The sequence below is a fragment of the Myotis yumanensis genome, unplaced genomic scaffold (assembly GCF_028538775.1).
Source record: "Myotis yumanensis isolate MYYU_CA2020_CCGP unplaced genomic scaffold, mMyoYum1.0.hap1 SCAF_5, whole genome shotgun sequence".
Lineage (NCBI taxonomy): Eukaryota > Metazoa > Chordata > Mammalia > Chiroptera > Vespertilionidae > Myotis > Myotis yumanensis.
Genome location: NW_027223756.1, coordinates 4,947,145 through 4,972,096, shown reverse-complemented (window position 1 = coordinate 4,972,096; position 24,952 = coordinate 4,947,145). Strand labels below are relative to the sequence as shown.

Here is a 24,952-nt window from a genome sequence, read left to right as displayed (position 1 = left end):
TCATCCAAGTTGTTAAATTTGTTGGCATAACATTTCCTTATTATCTTTTTAATGGCTCTAGATTCTGAAGTAATAACCCCTTTCATTCTAGATAGAGATAATCGATCGGTCTAGCTGGGGATGAGGATTGGGGGTAGGAGGAGGTATCCATTTTGTTGGTGTTTTCAAAGAACCAGCTTTAGGCTTTGTTAACTTTCTCTCTTTTGTGTTTGTGTTCAGTTTCATTGATTTCTGCTATTATCTTTATTATTTTCCTCCTTCTATTTACTTTTGGTTAATTCTGCTCTTTCTGTTTAAGCTTTTTTTAAGATAGGGAAATTTGTGCTTAAATCTTTAGTCTTTGAAGGTCTTTGTTTGATTTATTTAATAAACATTTACTAAGATCTTATGAATCGATATACTAGGTACTGTCATAGTTCTTAAAGCTATGAGGACAAATAGGGCAAGTTGCTTACAGGATAGTGGACATTGATACATGTCTTCAGTGTTTCATCAAAAGTGGCACATCAGCCCTAGTTGGTTTCGCTCAGTGGATAGAGCCTTGGCCTGCAGACTGAAGGGTCCTGGGTTTGATTCCAGTCAAGGGCACATGCCCAGTTGCGGGCTCGGTCCCCGGTAGGGGGCGTGCAAGAGGCATCCAGTCAGTGATTCTCTCTCATCATTGATGTTTCTGTCTCTCTCCCTCTCCCTTCCTCTCTGAAATCAATAAAAATAAATTTTAAAAAAAGTGCACATCATTTGAAATTAGTCTGCTTGGATAAGAAAGCTTATAACTATTACTGCTTAATGTTTTCTTAAACATTTTCCATTTTTTAATTGAATATCTGTTATTACATAATTAAAAGCAAATTCCTCTATTTTAGTGACACACTCCAAGTGTCTTGTTCTGTCTTACAGATAATTTATTGTTTGTAATCAACTCCATCAAGCAAGAGATTGTAAACCGAGTACAGAATCCAAGAGAGGAGAAAGGACCCAACATGGGGCAGAAGCTTGAAATCCTCATTAAAGATACTCTTGGTAAGAAGAATACTGGATAATTAATAACAACATGTAGCGTAAAATACATGCTTCAGGAGGAAAAGAAAAAACTCAAGTGATCTCATTGTAGTTACTGTTCGTTACAAGTAGTTTTGTTTCTTTTTAAAAATATATATTTTATTTTTAAATATATTTTTATTGATTTCAGAGAGGAAGGGAGAGGGAGTGAGAAATAGAAACATTGATGATGAGAGAGAATCATTGCTTGGCTGCCTACTTCTGTCTTTTGAGATTGATCATTCATTAGCATCTACTGCCCACTACCACACGTTGTACTTAGATCTCATCACTGAACTATTTTAATTCTTGAGGAAGAAAAACTTCTAGCAATCTTAACTTTCTCTGGGGAAAAGGAAAACAAAGATCTCTGAGCTGTCAGGCCTGCAGTTTATACTGTAGTCAAGGTGCTTTCCTATTCGTTTTACCCCTAATACACGCCACAGGATTCTAACAAACTTGACTGCCTGATTTCCATCCCTGAACAGATTATACAACATGGGGAGGAACAGAGGTGGGCATCCTGAAGTCAGGCACAGCTACCTGACCGGGAGAACGGGCAGCTAACGCAGGCATAGGCGTGAGAGCGCTGGCGCCGGAGCGGATCACTTACAGATCAGCAGCATCCCTAGGGCTTTGAGGCAGAGCGCGATCGTGAAGACCCTAAGGCGGCATAAAATGGCTTTGGCTACGTTACATATTCTTTGTGTTAAAGCATTTGTTTTATATTCTTTCAGTACATTCTGTCTTCTGTTTCTTCTTCTCCAAAATGCTTTTCAGTCTTTCTTTGTTAAATAAAGGGAGGAATTTAGTGCTGTAAGAAAAATTTTTTTGCCTTCTTATTTTTTAATTTAAAGGCCTTCTATGTTGATAAGTTTGTATATTCCCTTTACATCTAAAAGTCAGTTGTACCAGATACAAAATCCTTGACTCATTTTCTTTCTTTGAGTATGTTACATATGTTTCTCCATTTTTCTCTGGCACTAAGTGTTGCTATTGAAAAGCTAATAATTGCCTAATTTTTTATTTATAAGTCATTTGCTATTTTTGCCTAGAAGTTGACAGGATTTTTTTTCTTTTTCTTTAAATCCCAGTAGTTTTACTAGACTGTATCTTGGCATTGGTAATTTTAGGTTGCTATTCTCGTGTGCAGTGTGCTCTTTCGGTATGTAGTTTCCAATCTCTTTTTTTTTTCCTCTTTAAATCAGGCATTTATAAACGAGCGCATACATTAATTACATAAAAATAGCTTTCGATTCGTGAGCAAGTCATATTGTCATTAGCAGCAGCAAAGGAGAGAGCTGGAGGCGGTGGGTGTCCTGGCGGGGACAAAGGTAGAGCTTTGTTTTTTACTTGAGGAAGGACAAGCTTCCTCGGGAACCCACGGGCAGAGGCTGCGGCCCAACTCAGCCCCCAGTCTCTTTAGGACTCACTCCCGTGCTTTGGTTTTCTTCTTTAAGGACTTATTACCTGTGGGTTGGTTTTTCTTTGCCTATTTTTAATGTTAAAATTCTTTCTCCCTTTCACTTCTGTTTCTCTTAAAAGCATTATTTGTTACATTTATTTGCTCTTGTGTTCCTTATAGTTTTGCCTTAATTTCAAGAGTTAATTTTTTTAAATTTCTAATTCTTTTCTGAGTTCTGTCTTATTTCTGTTTTTCTATTTCTCATTATGCTGTTCTGTCATATTTTGTATCATTTTCTTTAATGTCTTCCAGTTCATTTTGAAATAATAATGGGTTATAGTTTTCATCCTTTTTATGGTTATTCATGCCTTTTAGGCACAGTTTTATTGTTTGTAGCAATCTTATTTTCTTTGGTCTTACCTTTTTTTTTTAAATATATTTTATTGATTTTTTACAGAGAGGAAGGGGGAGAGAGAGAGAGTTAGAAACATTGATGAGAGAGAAACATCGATCAGCTGCCTCCTGCACACCTCCTACTGGGGATGTGCCCGCAACCCAGGTACATGCCCTTGACCGGAATCGAACCTGGGACCCTTCAGTCCGCAGGCTGACGCTCTATCCACTGAGCCAAACCGGTTTCGGCGGTCTTACTTTTTATGGGATTTTGACCTTGATACTTTTCTGTTATTTATTTGTATGTGAAATTAGTTTTTTGAACTTTCAAAAGAAAGTTTTGTTCACGATAGCTTTTCTAACTTCAAACTTCACAGAAACCCCTGTTTTCGGTTAATGTAAAAAAATTTGTATTTGTTCATGAGATGGTCATTCATGTCCAGCCACAAGAGAGGACACAGGAGAGGAGCAGGGAAAGAAAGTTCATCCTAGAGAGACCGGTCACTGCAGGCCACAGTGAGGCCACAGTGAGGCACAGGGCCGGAGTCTAGGGAGCACCCGAGCAAGCAGGTGGGGAAGAGCGAGAGAGAGAGAGAGAAGCAAACCAGGGAAGTGCCTTTCACAGGGGTCAAGGTGGTACAGAAGCAAAGGTGTGGGGGTTTATTTGATTCATTTGAGTCATTAGGCCACAGTCAGGTGAGGCAAGAAGAGGAGCTCTGGCAGGGCCAGCCTGGCACACTAGTGCACACGGCAGCTTTCTTCCTGAGACTTCTTCTGTGTCCCTCCCCATCTGGTGTGGACCATTCTTTCTTACCGATTGTCCCTGTCTTGCTCAGTTTTTATTCTTATCCATATTGGCTCCTGTCCTGCAGGGGAGTCATGGCTGGTCAGTTTTCTGAGTTCACACAGGCTACACACTGCAGCCCCTTCTCCTCTTCCTGTGGGCTCCTTGCACTCGCCCGGACTCACTGTTCAGTTGGACTAGATCTCTCACAGTCCAGCTGTCTTCCTGTCGGCCTCCTGTGCCTTCCGGCGGTTCACCTGTTGGCTGTTTTAGACTTCCTTTGTTCCCAGGTCCATTACTTCTTCTGACTCACCCCGCACAAACATTGATATTGTTGATACCATGCAGGCTTTACAGCTTTTCGTAGTCTCTTCCCATCCTCTTGAATTTTGGGTTCCTGTCACTTGTTTAAATTTTCCATGGGCTTATGGGGTTTTTGTTTGTTTGTTCAAGTATATTTTTATTGATTTTTTTTTTTTTATTATTGAGAAGAAGGGAGAGGGGGAGAGAGAAACATTAGTTGGCTGCCTCCTGCATGCCCCCTATCAGGAATTGAGCCAGCAATCTGATCATGTGCCCTAACTGGGAATCAAACTGGTGACCTTTTTTTAAAATTAATTAATTAATTACTTTTTTGTTAATCCTCACCTGAGGCTATTTTTCCATTGATTTTTAGGGAGAGTAGAAGAGAAAGGGAAAGACAGAGAGAAACATTGATGTGAGAAAAAAACATCGATTGGTTGCCTCCTGCATGAGCCCTGGCCAGGGCCCAGGCTGGGCGGGAGCCTGCAACCAAGGTACGTGCCCTTGACTGGAATCGAACCCGGGACCCTTTGGTCTGCAGGCCGACGCTCTATCCACCCAGCAAAACTGGCCAGGATACAGTTTCTTTTTCTTAAAGGTTTGGTAGAACACTCCTTGAAACTATCTGGTCCAGTGGGTTTTTTGGTAATTAACTTAGAAAACATCCTATGCCCTCTATGATAATTTGTCAGTTAGATTATAACCTTCTGGACTGTTTTGATAATTTATATATTCCTAGAAAATTATTCCCTTCCTCTAGGCCCTTCAATGTATTAAAATTGCCTTTGTTTTTTAATTTCCTCTTTATCAGTGGCTAGTGTTCCATTTTTATTTTTTATTTGCTACCTATTGTGTTCTTTATTCCTTGAGTCAGTCAGTTATAATATGTCTTACTTAATCTCCCAAAGAACCAGCTCTTGAATTTATTAGTTTTTCTAATTTCTTCAGTTAAATGCTTAATTCATTTCTTTTTATTTTCTTATTATTAACCATTAAAAGCCTTTGAAATTTCTTTCAACCTCTATGTTAGCTGTATTTCATAAATTCTGATGTCGTATTTTAATTGTTTTCTGAATTCTTCATAACTTTAGGTTTGATTTACTCTTTGACCTAAGAATTGAGAGAGATTAAAAATTTTCCAGAAGGTAGGGATCGTTATTTCTTAGTTTTATTATTAACTTCTATTTTTTGTGATTTATTGAGATTCTTTAGCTACCTAATATATCATTACACTTTTAAATGTTTTGTAGGCTTTTGAAAAGAAGATGTATTTTCTATTTTATAGCAAGATTCTAGTACATGTCTATTAGATGTTCTTAACCCTTTGCACTCCGAACCATTCTGGACATTGGCTACCAGCTACTCGACGCTACTTTGCGGCGGAAACGTGCATTTACAGACCCTCGTATTATTTAGTATAATTTTGGAACCAAGTAACGTATTATAATGATATTGGACTTATATGAATTGGGTGACATCGAGGAATGTATATTTGCCAAAAAAACAATATTTTATTGTTTATAATTTTGTACAGCATGATAAGTTTTGTAACACTCCCCAATATGCATTGCAGGCTGATTAGTGCATGTTTGACAGTAATAAGTGGTTTGACGCCTGCCACCAGGTGTTTTCCTGTTAGAACACACAATGCAGTCCCGTTTTCTTTGTCCCACATCGGGAATGTGTAGTTTATTGTTTAATCCGACACAAAACCCGCTGACATTTCTTGTATATATCTTAGTAATTTTACGATATTTTGATTTAATTTCTTGTGCCATTTCAAGATAAAACTTCAGGGAAACATGCATGTCTCAAAAAGTTGCGTTGAAATAACTCAATTCCCCGTAATCACTAATAAACTGCAATGTCCCCTGAGAGGGGACATCCGAGTGATATGCTAGAATTCCGATGTCCCCTGAGAGGGGTCAGCGGAGTGCAAAGGGTTAATTAGGTCTTGTCTTCTTTTCCTCTTTATTTCTGTAGGGGTGTCTACATTATGTAGCACGGAGCAAAGCCCCTCTAAGGTGCTTCAGTGTCTTCTCGTGTTTTCTGTGGTCTTGCTTTTGAATGCTGGGCCGTTTGAATAAGATTCCTACGGCTAGGTCTTAATGATGGAATATAGTCTTTATCATTGTGAATTCGGTCTTATCTGATATTATAATCATAAATGCAGCTTTCTTACTATTTATTTGTATATGCTTGATATCCCTTTGCCTACCCTTTTAATTTCTATCTTTCTGAATCACTGAACATAGATACATCTCTTTTAAAAACACATTTAAAATTTAATTTTTGATTTGCATACCATAAAATTCACTCTTAGATTATTATGTATAATACATAGTTGGATGTTCTTTGTTAGTGAATCTGGCAGTTTTTCTCCAATAGGTGAGTTTAGCTCATCTTTATTCTTGATATATGTTCGGTTTGAGTTCTGTCATTAAAGATCTGTTAGGATTTGTTCATATGGCTTTTTTATTTTTTTGCCTCTCCCATGTCATTCACTGTATGATCCATTTTTATAGTTTCATTTTTGTATGGTCTGATAATTTGCAAGCTCTGCATTTTTGTCTTTTGGGCTGTTATTACTTGTCATCTACCCTACTTTAAAATGTTGATTAACTATTCTTTATGGTCATCCTTGATTTGACCCTTTTAATCTTAAAATTGTGGGCTCCAATTTAATTGTGGAAGTATTTTCTGGGCTGCAGTAACCAGGAGCAGAGCACTCATCAGGGACCCGTGTCAGCTGAGGGCCAGCACACTCCCACCAATGCCCTCTCCTTCCTGTGTCTAAGTGCACCTTTTGTTCTTCCCCTCAGGTCTCCCAGTTGCTGGGCAAACATCAGAATTTGTTAACCAAGTGTTAGAGAAGACCGCAGAAGGCAACCCCACCGGAGGCCTTGTAGGACTAAGGATACCAGCATCAAAAGTGTAATCAGCTTCATTGGACCACTGGTCAGAAATGTCTGAGTTTGTTATGTTATTCATTGTAAATTTTCATTCTGTTTTGCATGTCAGTTTGGCATTATGTACACATTTACAATTAGGTTACACTGTTTTAAGAACTAAGTAGCATAAGCGACGCATGATCCAAAATACTTGATTATTGCATTTTCAGAGCATAAACCATGGTTACAACTGCTACTGGCATCAGAATTGAAACTCGTATATTTAACTAAATGTTTAGATACAGATTTCAAAAATCTGTTAAAGAAAAACATTTTGGAGGGGTGAAGATATTAGTAAATGCCATATATTGTGGCAGGTTTATGCTCTGAACCACACAAAAAAATCGAGGAAGCATTTTTAAAAAACAGTTTAGATTGTTTTTAGAATTATTGCTTTTTGTTCGAATTTTCCACAACCATTAATGTCACTTGTACATGGCACAACCCAGCACTCATGCCCGTGTGCCATATTAGATATTCATTTTCTGAGCTCAATATGGTGTGTGTGTGTGTGTGTATATATATATGTGTACATATATATACACACACACATATACACGCACATATATATATGTATATGTCTGTGCAAGTAAGAAAAAAAGCATATTCTTTGTGCCTTGTATTTTGGGGAAACTATAAAACTGGTAATATTTTGTATGATGAAAACCCTAATGAGGAAAAACAAGATATATAGATGGAAAAATTATGGGGTTTAAATGTTTTTTTGTTGCAACTCTTTTTCAGATTTTTTGAATGTATATAGGACTATGTTGAAATGTAGATATATGCCACAGAGTCTATGTATTGTATAAAAAAAAACAAAAAAAACAAAAACAAAAACAAAAAAAAAGATGGCTCTAGAAAACTCATATTTCGGTACTTGACCGGAAGAAGACAAATACTTGCACATTATTACGATTGTTTTATTTTTTGTACCAAAGACAAATGCAACTGATATGGCAAACTGCCAGTCTAAGTAAAGTTTTGCACAGCTTACATGATACTGTATGAATGTATGACTGAAAGGAGAAGAGAAGAAAACGAGAAGGTCAGGGTTAGGGATCTTACTGAACTGTGAATTTTATTTCTGTTTGGGTCCAATTATCTACAGAAGGAGCATCCACACATAGAAATATTATTTTGCTGTTCCTCTAGTTCGCTTCCATAGTAGATAAGTTGGTGGCCATTTAGGTGTCTGTCTGTTTATTTCTGCACTTATTGTAGGAAATTTTAATATATTTCATTTTAGTAAGCTATTGATAAAATAGTTTTTGGCCTTGAAAATTTAAAGGTTTAGTATACTTCCACCAAACAACCAAAATACAGATTATTTTTATTGCATTATGTACATATATATATGTAAAGAAAGAGAAAAGCTAAAAATATCTAATTCTTTAGTTGCCACTTTTCCAATCGATGTATTATTGTGCATGTAATATTTTCAAAGATCAACACAAGCTTAAAACAAAAACAAAAAAATTTATAGATTTTTATATTTTTGTACAGGTATTTTCAAACTAGCTTCTTCAGACTTACATGTGACTTCTTTTATAGTTTCTAGAACTGAGAACTATTAACACATTTAGTTTTTAGGTGCTCTGTTTTGCTCACATAAAACAGCTTCATTAGTCAGTGTTTTAACTATGTTAAAGCTTTATCTCTTGAGGAGAAATTTCTTTGTCAAGGCAACATTATAAACCTTTCCACAGATCTTTCCATCCTATCTCTCTTACTGTTTTATTCTCAAATCTTGTGGTTTGAAGTCTGAAAAAACTATACTTTAAAAAAAAATTCCTACCTAACCAGAAAAAAATAATACCAAAAATTTCAGACCTAGCTGCTGGGAGAGTATCTGTTTCTCCATTACCCGTCGGAGAATTTATTATTTAGTTATATTTTGTCTGTATAGTGTATTTCATTTTCTTTTACTCACCTCACCCCCGTCCATTTGTAAGTGACAGCACATGAAGCTATAGCTTACAAAGGTTTGGATCTAAAACACGCAGCTACGTCTGAGCAATGCTTACCAAGCTTCTTTGACATTGTGAACTGTGATGCACCAGATTTCCTGTGTGCTGGGTGGAAATGTACCTGCTTAGTGCATTCACACTGAACAGATGATAAGCTCAGATCGATGGTTGAATAGAGTATATAAGTTCATTGTTTAAAGTGTTTCCTTTTTCAGTGGGAGAAGGCAAAGCACAAGTTTGTAACTTGGGAGTATATGAAGTTTTGACAGAGTGTGTCTGGCAAATTAAAATGTATCCCAAAATCTGGCAGTTTTGCAATCAGGTGAAAATCACTTCATGATAGAGATTCAGCTGATGAGGTTTATAAAATTGCCCCTTTCTAGCTGCTCTGTTAGAAATTCTGGTTTTTGATACTTTTTTCCTCTCTGCAAACCAGAATTTGATTTTTTGGTCTTGCATTTCAAAAAAGACTTTGAATCTGTTTAGTAGATTCCATATCCTTGCATTTCAGTGTTTTATATGTACTACTTAAGTTAAATAGTTAAAAGCTTTTAAATAGTTGAGCTTTTTAATGTTGACACTTTATTTTGTACCTATTTATATATGTATGTATATCTTAGAAAAGCACTTTGTTAAAAAAAAATGCATTTTATATGATTCCTGCCATTTGCTGCTAAATCTGGGCTGGTCAGAATGCTGCAGCGATACTTGATCTCAATAAAAACCTGGCAGTAAAATGTAGAGTGGAAGTTAAATCCTCTTGCTGTTTAACTTATCATAAAGATGACATAGGCAAGCTGTGCAGCTTTACATTTTAACCAGGGGACTCTGTGGCATTTAAAACCGTCTAGAAATGGTTGTACTTTAATGCCAGTAATAATCTGCTTCCTCTATTGTCATTAAATATATCCGTTTAGTGTATCACACAAACAGATCTTATAAGGGTAATGTAAAAACCCCAACAATTGTACATGTTCTGTTTTTGAAATTGTGGCATGTGTTTTTGGGCGAAGACCGTTGGAGAAGAGTTCTCTAACGGTTTTCTGTGTTCATACATGGTATCCAGATAGTCATAATGAAGTCCAGAACCCTACTTTCAGTGAAGGCATTGTGAATTCACCTCCAGTGAACCCCTTGTTCCAAAAGCAATGATAGGAACGTTGACTCTAGTACTACTATGATTTAAAAACAAAAAAAAAAACACAAAAAAGTTCTTCCTCGTTTTCAATACACTGGATCTTTGTAGAGTCTGTCTCCATACGAAAGCATGCTGTCCAGTTGTTCTTGTTAAGATCTTGTCTAAGTTTTGAATTGGGTGCCACACTTTTTCAGTCAATACGATTGCTTGTTCTACTGTACCATGTATGATTCTTGTCCCTTCCTCTATTCTTCATGACAGATTATGATGTGGCTTTATATTGTGCCTTACTTGTACATGGAAACAAAACGTCTTCATTCCCTCCACTTCCTCAGTCTTTCACTTTGACCTTTTTGGTAAGAGAATCAGAGCTATTACAAAAACATCATGAAGGAGTTCAGATGGGTACGGTTTCAAATTCCCTCTCTTTAGAGTTATTTTATATTTGTATGAAAGACCAGTTTTGAATGGTCTTTGAATATGAGGGGGAAAGATTAGCGGTAATTTCACTACATCCCTTTTTACTGACTTTCATGAATTTGTCATACATCTTCTTTCTGATGCTTGACTTTATTTGCTCCTTCGCAATAGTCTGCATTTAAAGAAAGGTGTGTTCCGTTCATCAGCTTGAAATTAACTCTTTCATTTTTCCAGAATTTTTTAGAAGAGTACCCGTTTTGTTTGTTTTATAAAACAGATGACAAGTCTCTTTAAAAGAAACAGAAGTACAGTACTTTTGAAATACAATGCTGTTAGTTTGGATTTCTTTTTTATATATAATACTCATACAATTATCTGATGTTTGCCTTCATTAATAAAGCTGTTAGTTTATTCACCAAAATGTCAAGAATGGATGTGCTTTTCTTTATTCCATACATTTAAAAATATTTTAGCTGCTAAGATTTAGTTCACTTTCTAAGAGATGAATTCAAGTTGCCTTCAGCAGGAATTAACAAAAACTTAGGTTCCCTTTCTTTATATAGTCTTCCTGAAATTCTGTTTAAGTATTTTCTAGTTCATTATGTAACAGAATGTTAGCATCTCTCCAAATCTTGAAACTTGAATTTTGAGAATGCATTGAATTATGCTTTCAGTGTTAAAGTAAAAGGTTTCAGTTATCCTTCTAGTGAAGTCTATTGTGGAATACCATTTCCCATGGAACTGAGGCCATTTCCACAACTTTGCACAAAACTCCAGTCTTGTTCTTCCCTTGAATCATGACAAATACGTCTCACACAGTGCCGTAATACTTGTGGATTCTTTTGTAATCTTTGTAATCTTAATAAGGGCATTATGAGAAGATGACTCCATGCTTTTTTAATATTTCAAACACATTGGGATGTAACAATGACCGTCAGCTGTAGGGATGGTTGTTTCGTTTTAAGGAATAAGCGTGTGGGGGAAAGATGATGAAATGTACTACTGAATGTGGAACGCTTCAATAGGCAGGCAGGGTTATGTGTTGAAGCATAATCCTCATGCTTAGTAAACTGAATGACGTTGTAGACATTGCACCTAGGAACTGAATTCTGCCAAACTGCCATTTTCGTTTAGAAAAGAAAGACTTGGGGGTAGTCGTGAGGGAATAGAACCTTAAAACTACTTTCAGATAGTATTCTGGAGACTTGTCGGTGACCAGTGCAGAACCGTGTGCCAAGTTCTAGGTGAACTAGGTTTGCCTCTTTCATAACGATGTAAACACAGTGGTGTCACTCATTAAAGTCTGGGTGGATGGGAGCGGGACTGATTACTGTGTCTTGCCCTTCGCCCCCCCCCTTTTTTTTTTTCCAGAACCAAATAACAGAAATGTGTATGTGTGTACTGTATCTGCCTTCCCAGCACATTTTTATGACACTGTTTTCCACTGCCTGCCTTTTTAACCTTCTGTCCCTAGGGTTCGTCCTGTAACTTAGCATTGGTGGTTAAGTGATGCTAGGGCTGACCGTGCATAAGAAGTCACAGAGGAGCAGAAGGGCAAGAATTCAGAGCATTTGTTCATGCCATGTGGCCACCTCTCTTGCATAGCCGCATAGGATCCTGTTTGTAATGCTATCAGATTCTGTCATTTTGTTCCCCGGTCCCCTACCCCACACCCCCACAACTGGAGCTATGAAACTTTATTGGATTCAGTCTTGTCTTTTGTCTAGAAAGAATTTTATCTTGTTGACGCATGAGCTGTTTAAAATTTATTCTATTAAATGTTGGTTAATAGTTGTGCAGTTTTTCTTTTCAGAAGAAAAGGCAATTCCAATGTTGCCTTTGTTCTCTGTCACCTTCCAACCCCTCGGCACTTCTAGTCAGATACAGACTCATCTGTGTATGCAACATCCTTTGTAATTTAAAATAAAAAAAAAAGATGAAAAGGTTTTGAATTGTTGGCCTCATGTTTTCGCCCTTCCTGTCTCTGGCTTTTTGGAGGCTTACCAAGGTCACCCACTGCAAGGGGATTCCCAGCTGGAGGCAGCGGGGACCTGGAGGAACATTGAGCTGTTATGTAGGTGTATTGATAAACGTGGGCATTTTTCATAGCTCAGAGCATAGTTTTGTTTATACTTATTTCTCTTCGATTCTTTGGGCAAGCGATTTCTCTGTGGGAAATAAAATATTTTGAGTCTCTTCTCACTCAAACGTTTGCCTGTTTAATAATTTAAGTAAGAATACACAGAGCCTGAGCCGGGACCGGCGTGAACACCATCACAGCAGAGTGCTCCTCCTGCCAGGGCCTGTGCTGGGTGCTGGGCTCCGAGGAGACTCGAGAGACCGCAGGAACTTGCGGCCTGCTGACCGGGGCAGCGGTGAACAGGATTGCAGAACAACACAGGAGTTGTTACATGCGCAGAGGGCTCTAGGCAGGTTACCACCCAAGTGTTGGTGAGGACGCAGGTGCCACGTCAGCGGGGTGTCAGAGAAGAATTGACCAGCCTGTGTGCCTGGGCCCTGGAAGAAGCCCTCTTTGCTCCATTTGAGTGACACTGAGCCTGACAGGAAGCAGATGGACATGGCCTCGCACGGACTCGTTCTGCTTCAGGACCTGATCTCTCGAGACCGCCCCTCATGGGAGCCTCTGCCGTGGCCCAGGAACCGGGAGCTGGGGGAGCCAGGTCAGTGCGGTTCTCAGGAAACTAACCCTCTGGGAGTGGCTGCAGCTCACCGACGGATGGGGAACCAGGAGAGCTCCTCAGCCACCAAGGAAAACACTGGTGGGGAAATACTTTAGTGTCTCGACTGGAAGGTTCAGAACAGCAAGGAGGAGTTAAAGTCCGAGAAGGCGAGGGTGGGGCCCAGGAAGCCGCCCCCCGCCAGGTGCTGTCCCATCAGGGAACCCAGCGGCTGCTCTCATTGGCCCAGCGAGGTGGGTAGTCATCAGACTAGACTTAGAGGAGGGGACTCACCCGGACCCAGCCGACGTGAGACAATTCATGTTCATCTCTCAGGGACCAGGCCGTGTCGCAGGCACTGTTGGGAAATAAAGGGCTTAGAATCTGAAAACCAGGAAGAACCAGAGCCCAAGTGTAGCAGATGGAGGAACCAAAAGCTAGCGCCTCAGGATCAGTGGGGAAAGACGAAGGGAACAAAACAGCGTTGGCAGTTGTATTGGGACTGTGGGTCCCCAGATTGCATACCTATCCCTCAAAGATGGCTTCTAGCTGGTGGGCTTAGAACTGGGTCACTTTGTTAGAAGGGACTGTGTGGGAGGGTGGAGAAAAGGGGAGCTGTATTTTCTTTTTTAGTTGCAGAGAGATGCAATTGGAGACTGTCGATTGCATAGGAATTTGCAGCAAGAAGCAGGATGTGAAAGGGGCCCAAGGTCACTCGGGCAGATCTGCTGGCCAACTTCAGGCTTCTTCACTGTCCTAAATAGGGAGCGTCTGTTTGAGGATCCAGAACGTTTGACCTGAAAAATGCCAACCTCCATTTCTTTAAAAAGTTTTCATCTTAAAATAACAGCCAGGAGTTAACAGGAAATGTACAAGGTCCAAAGAAATCTTGAAAATACTATGAAGGACACAGAAAACTTGAACAAATGCAAAGATAGACCAAGTTCTTGAACAGGAGCAGTCAGTAACACAAAGTTGTCAGTCTTCCTGCATTAAATAGAAAATTGAATGCTGTCCCAGTAAGGACATACCAATGGGGTTAAAAAAACAAACTTTAATATGAGTTCACATAGGAAAAATTATAGGTGGGAGCTACTGGGGGCAAAGCAGCTGGTGTTTAATCCCCAACAGATATTAAGACACACAAAACTATAATAATTAAAAGTGTCATTTTGGTGCATGAATGACTTGGTAGGCCAACAGACTAGAAATACATTCAAACTTAAGAATGTAGTATGGCCGAAACCGGTTTGGCTCAGTGGATAGAGCGTCGGCCTGTGGACTGAAAGGTCCCGGGTTCGATTCCAAGGGCATGTACCTGAGTTGCGGGCACATCCCCAGTGGGAGATGTGCAGGAGGCAGCTGATCGATGTTTCTCTCTCATTGATGTTTCTAGCTCTATCCCTCTCCCTTCCTCTCTGTAAAAAATCAATAAAATATATTATAAAAAAAAAAAAAGAATGTAGTATGTAAATGTGGCATCCTGAACCAGTGAGAAAAAAGTGGATTATTCAGAAAATAGTGTTGGAACAACTGGGTAACCCCCCTCTGGAAAAAGTAAAGGCTACATACTTCATACCAATAAGTCACCATATGTTTTGGTAAAGACCTATATGTGAAAAAGCAAAAAACCCAGAAGAAACCATAGAAACAATTCTCGGTGGTGGGCGAAGGCCTTCCCTAACTTGGATCCCAAATCCAGGAGTCATAAAAGAAGATTGATAAATTCTATGTGAAACAAAAATTAAACACATAATTTTTGGAGCACTTCCTGTGTGGCAGGCTCTAAGGTTAAAAAACAGCCAATTAAAAATTCTATAGACTAAGAAAAAAGCTCATTGGTAAGAGCTAATCCTTCAGTAAATAAAGAGCTCCCGGGAATTGACAGGAAAAAGACCAACAACCCAATGAAGAAATGAGCAGACAATAAATACAAATAATTCTCAACTGCATTCACGAGAAATGCAGATTTTAAAAATGGCATTTTTCACTTGATCAAATCGGCAAACATCCCAGTGTTGAACACACCATGTTGCCCAGGCCGTGGGAAGCAGGCATGCCGGAGGGAGGGTCAACTCTCACAGATCAGGCTCTGTGAAGAGCGGTTTGGTGGCGAGGGCCAGAACTTTCAAATGCCCATGCCCTTGGACCTGGCAATTCCATTTACGCTGGGCCAGTCGTCACTCCCTGTGCCGGTTTCCTCGCGTGTAAAAAGGGGATAATTCTACCTCCTGGGGCTGTCGTGAGAGTTAAGTTAGATGATACACATATAGCACGTTGTACAAAGAGCCTGCCACACAGGAAGTGCTCCAAAATGTCAGTATAATGTAGTAACAGCAGCCAGCGCGCATGCGCTCCGGCCCAGGCCACTTTCCCACGCTGCGCTGGGTGCTCCCCCCACCCCCCATCCCATTGTGTCCTTCGGCCAACCCTGTGCTTCCCACCAGGTGGCCCCTGGGGGGACTGGGCCACAGAGGTGGGATGTGGGTGCACTGTCAAATAGGAAAGCTTAAAGAAATAGAAAACACTGTCAATGCCACCTCCCAGGGACATCCCAACTGATACTTTTCCAGGCTTTAAACTTTTCCCTCCTCTCTATGCAAAAAAAAAAAAAAAATCTGCCATCCTTAGAATGGCTGCTCTGCGGGAGATGGGGAGAGGCCACCGTGAAAGTGTTCTTGATGTTCCCTCCTCTTCCTCTCCGTTTTGTTTCTCCCTAGGACCACACGAAAAGGCGAGGCTGAATTCCCGCCACGAGCCGAGGGAAGTCCTGGGCTCAGCGCCGCCACCCTCGCGGGCCTCGGGCCGGCCTCTAGGGGGCGCTGGCGCAAGGCCGCGCGGCGCGGAAACGCGTTTGAACTTGGCCACCGCCGCTGCCCGTAGCCGGCGTCTCCAACATGGCGGCTGCCCAAGATGTCCACGTCCGGATCTGTAACCAAGAGATTGTCAAATTCGACCTGGAGGTGAAGGCGCTTATCCAGGTACTGGTTCCCGGGGCCCCTGCTGGGCTCCGGCTGCCCTAAACCCGAGCTCCGCCGGCCTCCTGTGAGCCCGCGGGCTCCCTCCCGAGCTTCCCCCGCTCGGTCCGGTCTCTCTCTCTGGTCGCTGGCCCCGCTCTATGGCCGGCTCCCTCCTCTCCGGCCCCCTTTGGCCCCTTCCCCTTGACCCTTGGTCTTGAGCCTCCATCCGGGTGGCGTTGGCTCGCCCTTTGCCGGGACTCCCATGTCCCTCGCCCCTGCCCAGGCTTCCCCTTTGTGCCCGCCCCCCCCCCACGGCCCCCGCCCCCCGTAGGGAGCCCCGGCCGCCGCCTCGCCCTGGACCCCCTCACACGTACCTGCCACCTGGTGAGCCCTCCCCCCGGCCCCGCCGTCCCCGCCGTCCCCGCCGCTGGGGGGCGTCCGGAGGCCTCAGCCTCGCCCCCTGCTGGCCAGCTCCTCTGCCCGTGACCCGTGGCCCCCAAGGGTCCCACGTCACGGGGGAAATGAACGTCACCCGGCCGAAGATGTGATTTAGGAAATGAGGAAACCTAGTCCAATGGCGAGGCCTGAAGCTGAAGGCAGGTGGTGGCCAAACTGGGACCCCGAGAAGGGACTCAGGGCACCGAGGTGCGCTAGCTCCATTGAGCCGTTGAAGGGTGGAAGGTAATAGTGCAATAAACCAGTTGGCACACGCAAGGGGTAGGAATGTAAACACAGCTCCTTTCGTTTAGCAAGAAGGAAACCAAGAGTTTTAAACCTCGGTTTTAGGCAAATCGTTTCCATTTCCAATAAATGTTACTAAACATCAGATGTAGATTCAGAGTTTGCAACTAGCTGGGACAAAAAGAGAAGGACAGTAGGGCCTCCCACCACCACCACCACCACTCCCGAAACCAGATGCAAAATAAACCGAATGAGTTGCCAGGAAGTGTGATTTAATGATTAAGCCAGAGAACAAGTGAGCAAGTTTTAATGTAAACATTTACACTCCCCTTCTCCCGTGTGTAAACCACCAAGTGCAGGGCCAGTTCTTAAATCTAATGAGAACGAGCGGTTATAGCTAGATTCATTGCATTCTTCCTGTGCTTCAGTTCCTCTGCTAAATGCTTTCTGTACATGCATGGTCTATGCAGTAGGTAATACGATGAGGGACAGAACTGAGGCTCAGAGCTCAACTGATTTTTTTTCGAGGTTGCACGGCTAATACACAGCCAGAATCTGAATCCGAATAGTCTGGCTCTAAAACCTGGCTCCACTAATTCTGACTGTCCAGAAATGAATTCTAAACCTACCCTTGAGTCTGTCTACAAACACTGCGCTCTATAATAGATGGTTTGTAAAATCAGATTGAAGCTAATCTTGTCATCTGATGCCCGGAATTCAGCGCCCCGATTTCCAAAGGTCTCAAGTTAGTAGTATCTGCTTTGGATTACATTTTAGTTGAATACACAAGCTACTTTAAGGCTTTCATACTTGCCAGGTGGCGTTTTGTTAAACTTTAGGAACTAGTAAGTCAGGACAGAGTTGCGTTTCTCTCTATGCTTTTATGTTACCTATTCACAATCAATTTAAAGAGGGATGAGAAAAGTGTAAATTATAATGTGTTTGCTTGTGTTGCAGAGGTAAACAGCAAAGACCAGGCTGAAATACGGTCGGGGGGCCAACCTTAGCTGTGGCGTAAGCCAGCTCTCCCTGTACTGATGGTTTCATTTTCTTTCGTTGCCTTGAGAAAGGCCCCCTCATCTCTTCAATGTCTCCTAGGATATTCGAGATTGTTCAGGACCATTAAGTGCACTTACTGAACTGAACGCTAAAGTGAAAGAGAAGTTTCAACAGTTGCGGCACAGAATACAGGTGAGCAGCACAGAACTGTGATGCCAAGAACTGAGATGCTAAGGAAGGGGGAACGAGGAGGGGGCTCGGTCCTGGGACAGACCTCTGCCAGAGAGCTGTCCAGGTTCTTCCTAAACGTGTAGACAGGGAGGGAGCTGTACTAACCTGCTATCCAGGTCACTGCTAGGAACTTAGGCATGCAGCGCACAGCCAGCTGTGACAGACGGTGGCAGGGACACCATTGTCCTTGGAATTTTTCAACTTCAAGCTCTGCGGTCACTTGAACTACTTTCTTTTCTCTCCCACTCTCCAACCCATTCACCCCAGTCCATCACCAGTGTCTCCTGGGTAAATTTTTGAGGCTGTCGCTTTGCCCAGCCTCCACCCCTCTGTTTTGTAATCACCAGTCGCATCATATGCACATATACGCTCCTGAATGCGACTATGGTATATGTGCCATCTCAAAACATAACAGTGAGAGGTACCGGTGTGGGTGACATAGGTGTTTCTGCGCTGTGCCTTCAGTGAGGATGGCAGAGAGCCGCCCACCTCTCAGAAGGTGTTGGGCACCTGCTCTGCCTGCATGTGGTGCTGGGGTGTAAAGCCTTAGGTTTTTCATATTGCAAGGCCCCAGATGCCAGCCAACAACTGAACCCGAGAAGACAGTCTGTTCCAGAGCTGGTGGAGAAACGGGCTGTTTGGACCCTCAGAAACGGCATGTCTGTGCCCTGCGTGTTGTCTTCCAAAGGAACTTTCCGGGGCAGTTTTCAGAATCCGGTTTTTGATCCCCATGATGTCTAAGTGGGGTCTGTCTCCTGTTCAGATTTTTGTGCTGCATGGCTGCATGGCAGGCGCATGTTGCCCTCTCAGGCAGCCATGCCACTCACGGCTGTCTGCGCTGGTCTTGGGCTCCTCCTCGCTGTGGGGTCTTGGGATTGTCCTTATTTTCTTTCTTTTTAAAAAAAATATATTTTTTTATTGATTTCAGAGAGGAAGGGAGAGGGAGAGAGAGAGAGAAACATCAATGATGAGAGAGGATCATTGATCAGCTGCCTCCTGCACACCCCCTGCTTGGATGGAGCCCACAACCCGGGCACGTGCCCTTGACTGGAGTTGAACCTGGGACCCGTCAGTCTGCAGGCTGACACTCTATCCACTGAGTCAAACCAGCTAGGGCTGTCCTTATTTTCTTACCGACGGCTCTGTATCTAAAGGGATGTTTGGCATTCCTCAGTGCCCTGCTCTAGGAGGGTTTTCCAGTGCTGCTTATGGCCTGGCTAGAACCAGAAGTGCTCCCTGGTTTTCGTATTGGCTTTGCAGTGATTTTCACACAGAGCTGCTTTCCCCCAAAGGAGCTGGAGCAGTTGGCTAAAGAGCAAGACAAAGAGTCGGACAAGCAAGTTCTGCTCCAGGAGGTGGAGAACCACAAGAAGCAGATGCTCAGGTAGGCGGCCTGGCCTCCCGCCAGTGGCCTCTGCTGGTCACGTGCTCCCTGGGAGACTCCCTGGGTTTGCCTGAGACACCTGGGGTCAGTGACTTATTGTGTCATTTACACACGGACTGGATGTTCTCTCGAGATGAGTAATTCTCAAAGGGGAGGGCACGCAGGGGCTGTTGGGTAGGTGGAAAAGGCACAGTTTACAAAAGCACATTTATATTTGCATTTAGAAAATTTTGAAGGGGACTTTATCTTAAAAGTGAAACAAGAACATGTAAATAAGCTCATGTTATATAAAATTGAGGTGATTTGACTGTGCGCTAATGCTTGATTCTGTAATTGAAGGTATGCGCTATTTCTTGGTATTGAATTGGGGGACTTTTCCAGCAAAATTGTCTGAAACAGTACCTGTCCCTTCACTTTTGACTTTTGTACCATAATCATAAGAGGGATCTTATTGCAAAAGTATTTGAGGACCCCCTCCCCAGTTTGGCTCAGTGGATAGAGCGTTGGCCTGCGGACTGAAGGGTCCTGGGTTCGATTCTGGTCAAGGGCACATTCTTGGGTTGCGGACTCGATCCCCAGTGGGGGGAGTGCAGGAGGCAGCTGATCAATGATTCTCTCTCATCAGTGATGTTTCTATCTCTCTCCCTCCCCCTTCCTCTCTGAGATCAATAAAAATAAAATGTTAAAAATTAAAAGCCTTTGTGAGGCTCCATCACCTTCCCCAGCCCTACGGGGGCCCGTTCTTCTCCCTGAAAGCCCTTGCGGGCCCCTCCCGAGGGTTCCCTTCATCCTGCGTAGGTGGTCGAACTCTGCCACATCCATGTTTGTCTGCGGCTTTGCTTCTGAGTTGAGAGACGCTCCAGCATCCTCCTCACCGATGGCAGCTGTGTTTCTGACACCCAGTGATCAGGAGGCCGTGGGTGTGCCGGAGGCTGGTCTAAGTGGGGGGGGAGGTGTGAGCGGTGACCAGAGCTAAAGTGCTTGGCTCGGCGATACTTTGTGTCAGGACGCCTTTTGCTTCCCAGGGCCACCAAGGGCACTAGATGACAAACATTGAGTAAGGAGGATCGCCATATAATGTACAGCAAGTTATGCCAGACAAAATCACTGAGCGTGGGCTGAAAGTTGTGGAGTCGAGGGCAGAGGAGCGAGCAGTCAGTCAAGGATTTGGCTATGGTGTGTGGGAGCTGGGCCTGCCTGGGTGCCCGTGCTCGTCACACCGAACAGTGAATGTTGACTTGCTTGTCTTTCTTCATAGGAAATGTGAGCCCCTCGAACGGGCACTGTTGCTCATTCATCTTGCATCACGGGGCACGCAGACTCCCTTGCTAATGACAGTTTGAAAGGGTCACTGATTTTTTAGAACATTAGCCATGAAATGGCATAGCAGCCGCAGGTCAGGCATCAGGGACAAATCTGAAAACTCAGCCTCGGGTGCTGTAGAGGACCGCCTGTCAGTCCACGCACTCTCCGCGTGACTTGAGATGTTTCAGGGGGAGCGCGGTGGGTGTGAGCCAGCTGCCTACGCGTTCTAGCGCACGAGCTTGGTTCTCTGAGGGACCCAATCGCTTTTTCTGGTCCACCCACAAAGGTGGCCCTGCTGGCTCCCGGCCGCCACTCACCCAGTCGGAGCTGTCCCTCCCAGGGAGAGCGGGTAAAGCATGTCAATAAATCAGGTCCCACCAGCCTGCTGGTCCATTGTTTGTGTCATCCGCGATCTGTCTATGGGACATAAAGAACAGCAGACCTTGGAAAATGTTGAGGAAAACTGCCTTTTGATGATTTTTTTACTTCTTACAACATATACTGGCTGAACAGCGGGGCCAGAAACTGTCAATTTGGTGCTGGTAATGCAAACATGGGTGAGGCATGGTCTCGCGGGGCAGAGCCCACCACACGCAGGGCAGAGCAGTGAAGTGTGGGGAGAGCTAGGCAGAGCCGGGCCTCGTGTGCCCCGCTGGGGATCGGAGGTTACCCTGAATTCTGGAGCCATGTGGGCTGCATAGAGAGCTGTGCCAAGGCCAGACTCCCTCGGGCTTCCCGGGGGACAGGGACAGTGCAGGCAGTAAGAGACTGACCCGGAGGCGGCCGGGGTCCAGACGAGAGGTGCCGGGGCCTGAGCTGCTGCAACTGCTGGGGCAACAGAGGAGGAAGCGGCGGGAGGTGGGGAGGACTCCGTGGGCCGCCCCTGCGAGCCCTCCCCCACCACACCTGCCGGAGGGAAGACCTGCTGTGACTGGAACTGTCAGCCCAGCAGAGTCAGCAGAAACTCATGCGTGCCCCTTGTGATTCCAGCAATCAGACGTCCTGGAGGAAAGCGAACCTTACCTGCAAAATCGCCATCGACAACCTAGAGAAGGCAGAGCTTCTCCAGGGAGGAGACCTCTTGAGGCAAAGGTATCTGTCTGCTGCAGAGGCAGCCCCACGCCCCGCTGGCCGTCGTTAAGAGGCTCGGCACACTCCTGGGCACAACCAGGAGCATGCAGCAAACAGGCATGTGCGCGAGAGAGTGAAGCACGGGTCTCCCTTGCCTACGGGCTTCCCCGCAGCCAGGCTTTTGTTGACCTTCCTCCTCCTCCTCTGGACTCCTAGGAAAACCGCCAAAGAGAACCTGGCGCAGACGTCCAGCACCATCACCGAGAACCTCATGGGGATCAGCCGGGTGATGTCCCAGCAGGTGCAGCAGAGCGAGGAAGCCATGCAGACGCTGGGTAACGCCGGGCTGGAGGGGAAGCTGCTCCCGGGACACCGGCACCTGCCCAGGCCCCTCCGCCCCGCCCCGCCCACGCTGCCTGCCCTGCCCACGGCTCCCAGTTGCTTCTGTATCGATCTGCGGTCTCTAGCAGGGATGGCACCGCAAATTAGGTGGTATCATCCGCCTCTTTCTTCCTTGAATGGAAGCATCTCACACACCTTTTTCACGCTCGCTGTCCACGTAACAGCACGTGCCTTCTGTGGCTCTTCCGGTGATGCTTTGCTTTACTTTGGGGGGAATCGTGCCAGGTAACCTTCTTCCCAAGTGGCAGGCCCAGGTACCCATGCTCAGCGGTAAAGTCGACTCCCGGGCACAGCAACCCTGAGGGGACAAGTGCCTCCTGGTAGGTGTCACTTGGTGTCCAAGCCCAGGCGCCCCGTCTTAAAAGCTACAGCCGTGTCCCGGGACCGAAGGACTTGCTTGTGTGAGGGCTGGTGGCAGGGCCAAGCCCTGCCTTTCCTGATCCCACAGAGAGCGACCTGGCCGTCAGGTGTCCTGGCAGGGCGCCCCCACAGGTTAAAGGGCCTGGTGCCCTCCAGCTTCTGTCCCCATACGGACCTGGTGGGGCCATCCGCGGTCACGGGATTGGTTTTGTGGCGGGTGGTCTCAGCAGCGCCCGGCGGCGGCAGGAAGCCGAGGTTGCGGTGAGGAAGAGCCTCTCTGCCCTTCTCCCTGGGGGTCCACCTGGGGCTCCCCGCCGTGGCCTGTGACGCTGTATATAGGAAACAACGGCTCTCGAGCCGGGTGAGACCCAGGGGAGTTTGTCCTGGTCCCCACTCTGGTTGTCTCTGTTCACAGTCTCTGCTCTGGGAACTTGCTTCAGAGAGCAGTGTGCGTGCTGGGAGCCCGGCCAGCAGGCCAGCTTTGGACTATCCGCTCTGCAGCCTCTGAGTCAGGCTCCCTCCCTCTTATGTTTCAGTCACCTCTTCCCGGACTATCCTGGACGCCAACGAAGAATTCAAGTCCATGTCGGGGACCATCCAGCTGGGACGGAAGCTCATCACAAAATACAATCGCCGAGAGCTGACGGACAAGCTGCTCATTTTCCTGGCCCTGGCCCTGTTTCTCGCTACGGTTCTCTACATTGTAAAAAAGCGGCTTTTTCCATTTTTATAAGAGCCAAGAGCTGCCAGCGTCTGCCCTTTCAGCCCTGGTGTCAGGACCCAGCCAGGCTCCCGAGCTCTGGCCCAGCTGCCAGCCGACCCACCTCCCCGGGGGTCCAGGTGCTCAGCAGGACGGATGGAGTTGCTCCGCCCAGGTTCTTGCAGGTGGCTGCCTTGTAAAGGACGGCAGAGAAAGGGGAGGCCTGTCATCGGGACGCCTACAGGCACAGGGACTCCGAGAGCCACCAACACTGGTGGCTGCTACGTGGGGCACTCGGAGCCCACCCTCTGGGATGTGATGTTCCTCTCTCTCCCTCTCCCGCTGTGGCCTTCATGCCTGATCAGGGGGAGGGAAGAGAACTGGGGTGGGAGGATGATGACTTGGGTCCATTCCTGAATAAACTTGACTGTATTGAATAGAGTGAAATGCATTTGGGTTTATAAGACGTTCCCCCAGGACCTTGTGTGCCTCTGTTTTTGATGTCCAGGTTTCTAGGACATGAACATCAGTCATTTATTTGTTCATCCAACAAGGCAGCCTGGAGCCCCCGGCACACGCCGTGTTACAGATACAGCGATAAGCAGCCGCGGCCCCTCCCCAGGGAGAAGGAGACAACCTGGCCTGGGTGCCCTGTCGCAGGGGCTGGCCCACCTTCTCTGAGGTCTGGAGCTAAATATAACCCAGGAGAGTGAAGCTGGTGATAAGCTGAGGCCTGTCTGGGCCCGAGTCCTGGTGAGGCCAAGGGGATAGGCCCGAGCCAGGCCGGCTGGAGACGTCAGTGTCTGTGTGGGGGCCTGGCTAACCTCGCACACGCATCCCGGCCTCCCCACTATTTATAGCCGAGGCCCTGGGAGCGGGGTGTGGAGGCAGAGGGGAGAGTGGGAAGAGCATGGACACTGACGCTTGGCTCTATTACTAACGGACCACGTGGTCATGCAAGTGACCTCATGTCACTAATTCTCAGTTTCCCCACTGAGGGGGCCATCGTCCATATAGACCAGTGATGGTGAACCTATGACCAGTGATGGTGAACTCATTTTTTTGGTTGATTTTTCTTTGTTAAATGGCATTTAAATATGTAAAATAAATATCAAAAATATAAGTCTTTGTTTTACTATGGTTGCAAATATCAAAACATTTCTATATGTGACACGGCACCAGAGTTAAGTTAGGGTTTTTCAAAATGCTGACACGCCGAGTTCAAAAGTTTTGCCATCACTGATATAGACGCTCATAGAGTCCGTTTGAGAATCAAACGAGAAGGTGAAGGAGCGAGTGCAGCTCCCAGGTGACAGCAATGGGAGTCCCGGGTGCAGAGCTCTGGGCCCAAGGGTCCTGCGGCGAACAGCCGGGGCCTTGGGGAGAGCTGGCTGTGCAGCTGCGGTTCTGTTTAGATGTGGTTGGGCGGCGGGGCCTCAGTGAAGGCCTCAGCTCTGAAGTGCCAGGTGGTCACGGGACCAAGCTACGAGATTGGCTGCACACCGCAGGCTGACTCGTTTGATGAGTAGCTTTTGAGTTGTAGTGTGGGCATGCATTTATACTTCATAGCTAACATCCTTAAACAGCTCCTGGCCCAGAAGACGCTGGCTGTAAATTGGCACACATGTGTCTTATTTATAGTTAAGCTGAAGCTGAGAGTAAAGCACAGATGGGAAAGCCCGCTCAGATTCCAGCTGTAAGGGCAGCAGATGGATGTTATCAAGTTAGGATTTTCTTGTCTTAACATTTTTCTTTACTGCTTCCCACAAACTGTCAACA

At 45.0% G+C, this 24,952-nt stretch overlaps 2 protein-coding genes across 6 annotated transcripts in view; both read left to right on the top strand.

Annotated features, from left to right (window-relative positions):
- CREBRF (CREB3 regulatory factor) overlaps nt 1-15,884 on the top strand; it is a 48,876-nt gene extending 32,992 nt beyond the window's left edge. For 3 of the 4 annotated variants that reach the window (XM_070414394.1, XM_070414391.1, XM_070414393.1), the window contains 2 exons: nt 898-1,020; nt 6,746-12,348. In XM_070414394.1, coding sequence (XP_070270495.1) covers nt 898-1,020; nt 6,746-6,861 — 239 coding nt within the window. In that variant the 3' untranslated portion in view covers nt 6,862-12,348. Of the gene's footprint in view, nt 1-897; nt 1,021-6,745; nt 12,349-15,800 lie in introns of those variants that run through there. The other variant, XM_070414392.1, reaches the window with a different exon arrangement.
- Nucleotides 15,885-15,895: 11 nt separating this feature from the next.
- Nucleotides 15,896-24,256, top strand: BNIP1 (BCL2 interacting protein 1). 2 transcript variants are annotated; one of them, XM_070414397.1, is made up of 6 exons: nt 15,896-16,061; nt 17,820-17,912; nt 19,244-19,335; nt 21,631-21,732; nt 21,928-22,046; nt 23,010-23,301. In XM_070414397.1, exons 1-6 carry the CDS (start codon nt 15,978-15,980, stop codon nt 23,204-23,206), a joined length of 687 nt encoding a protein of 228 aa, XP_070270498.1. In that variant the 5' UTR covers nt 15,896-15,977; the 3' UTR covers nt 23,207-23,301. The 2 variants fall into 2 exon arrangements, with proteins under 2 accessions (XP_070270498.1, XP_070270497.1); XM_070414396.1 differs by lacking the exon at nt 19,244-19,335 and having other exon boundaries at nt 23,010-24,256.
- Nucleotides 24,257-24,952: the final 696 nt, after the last annotated feature.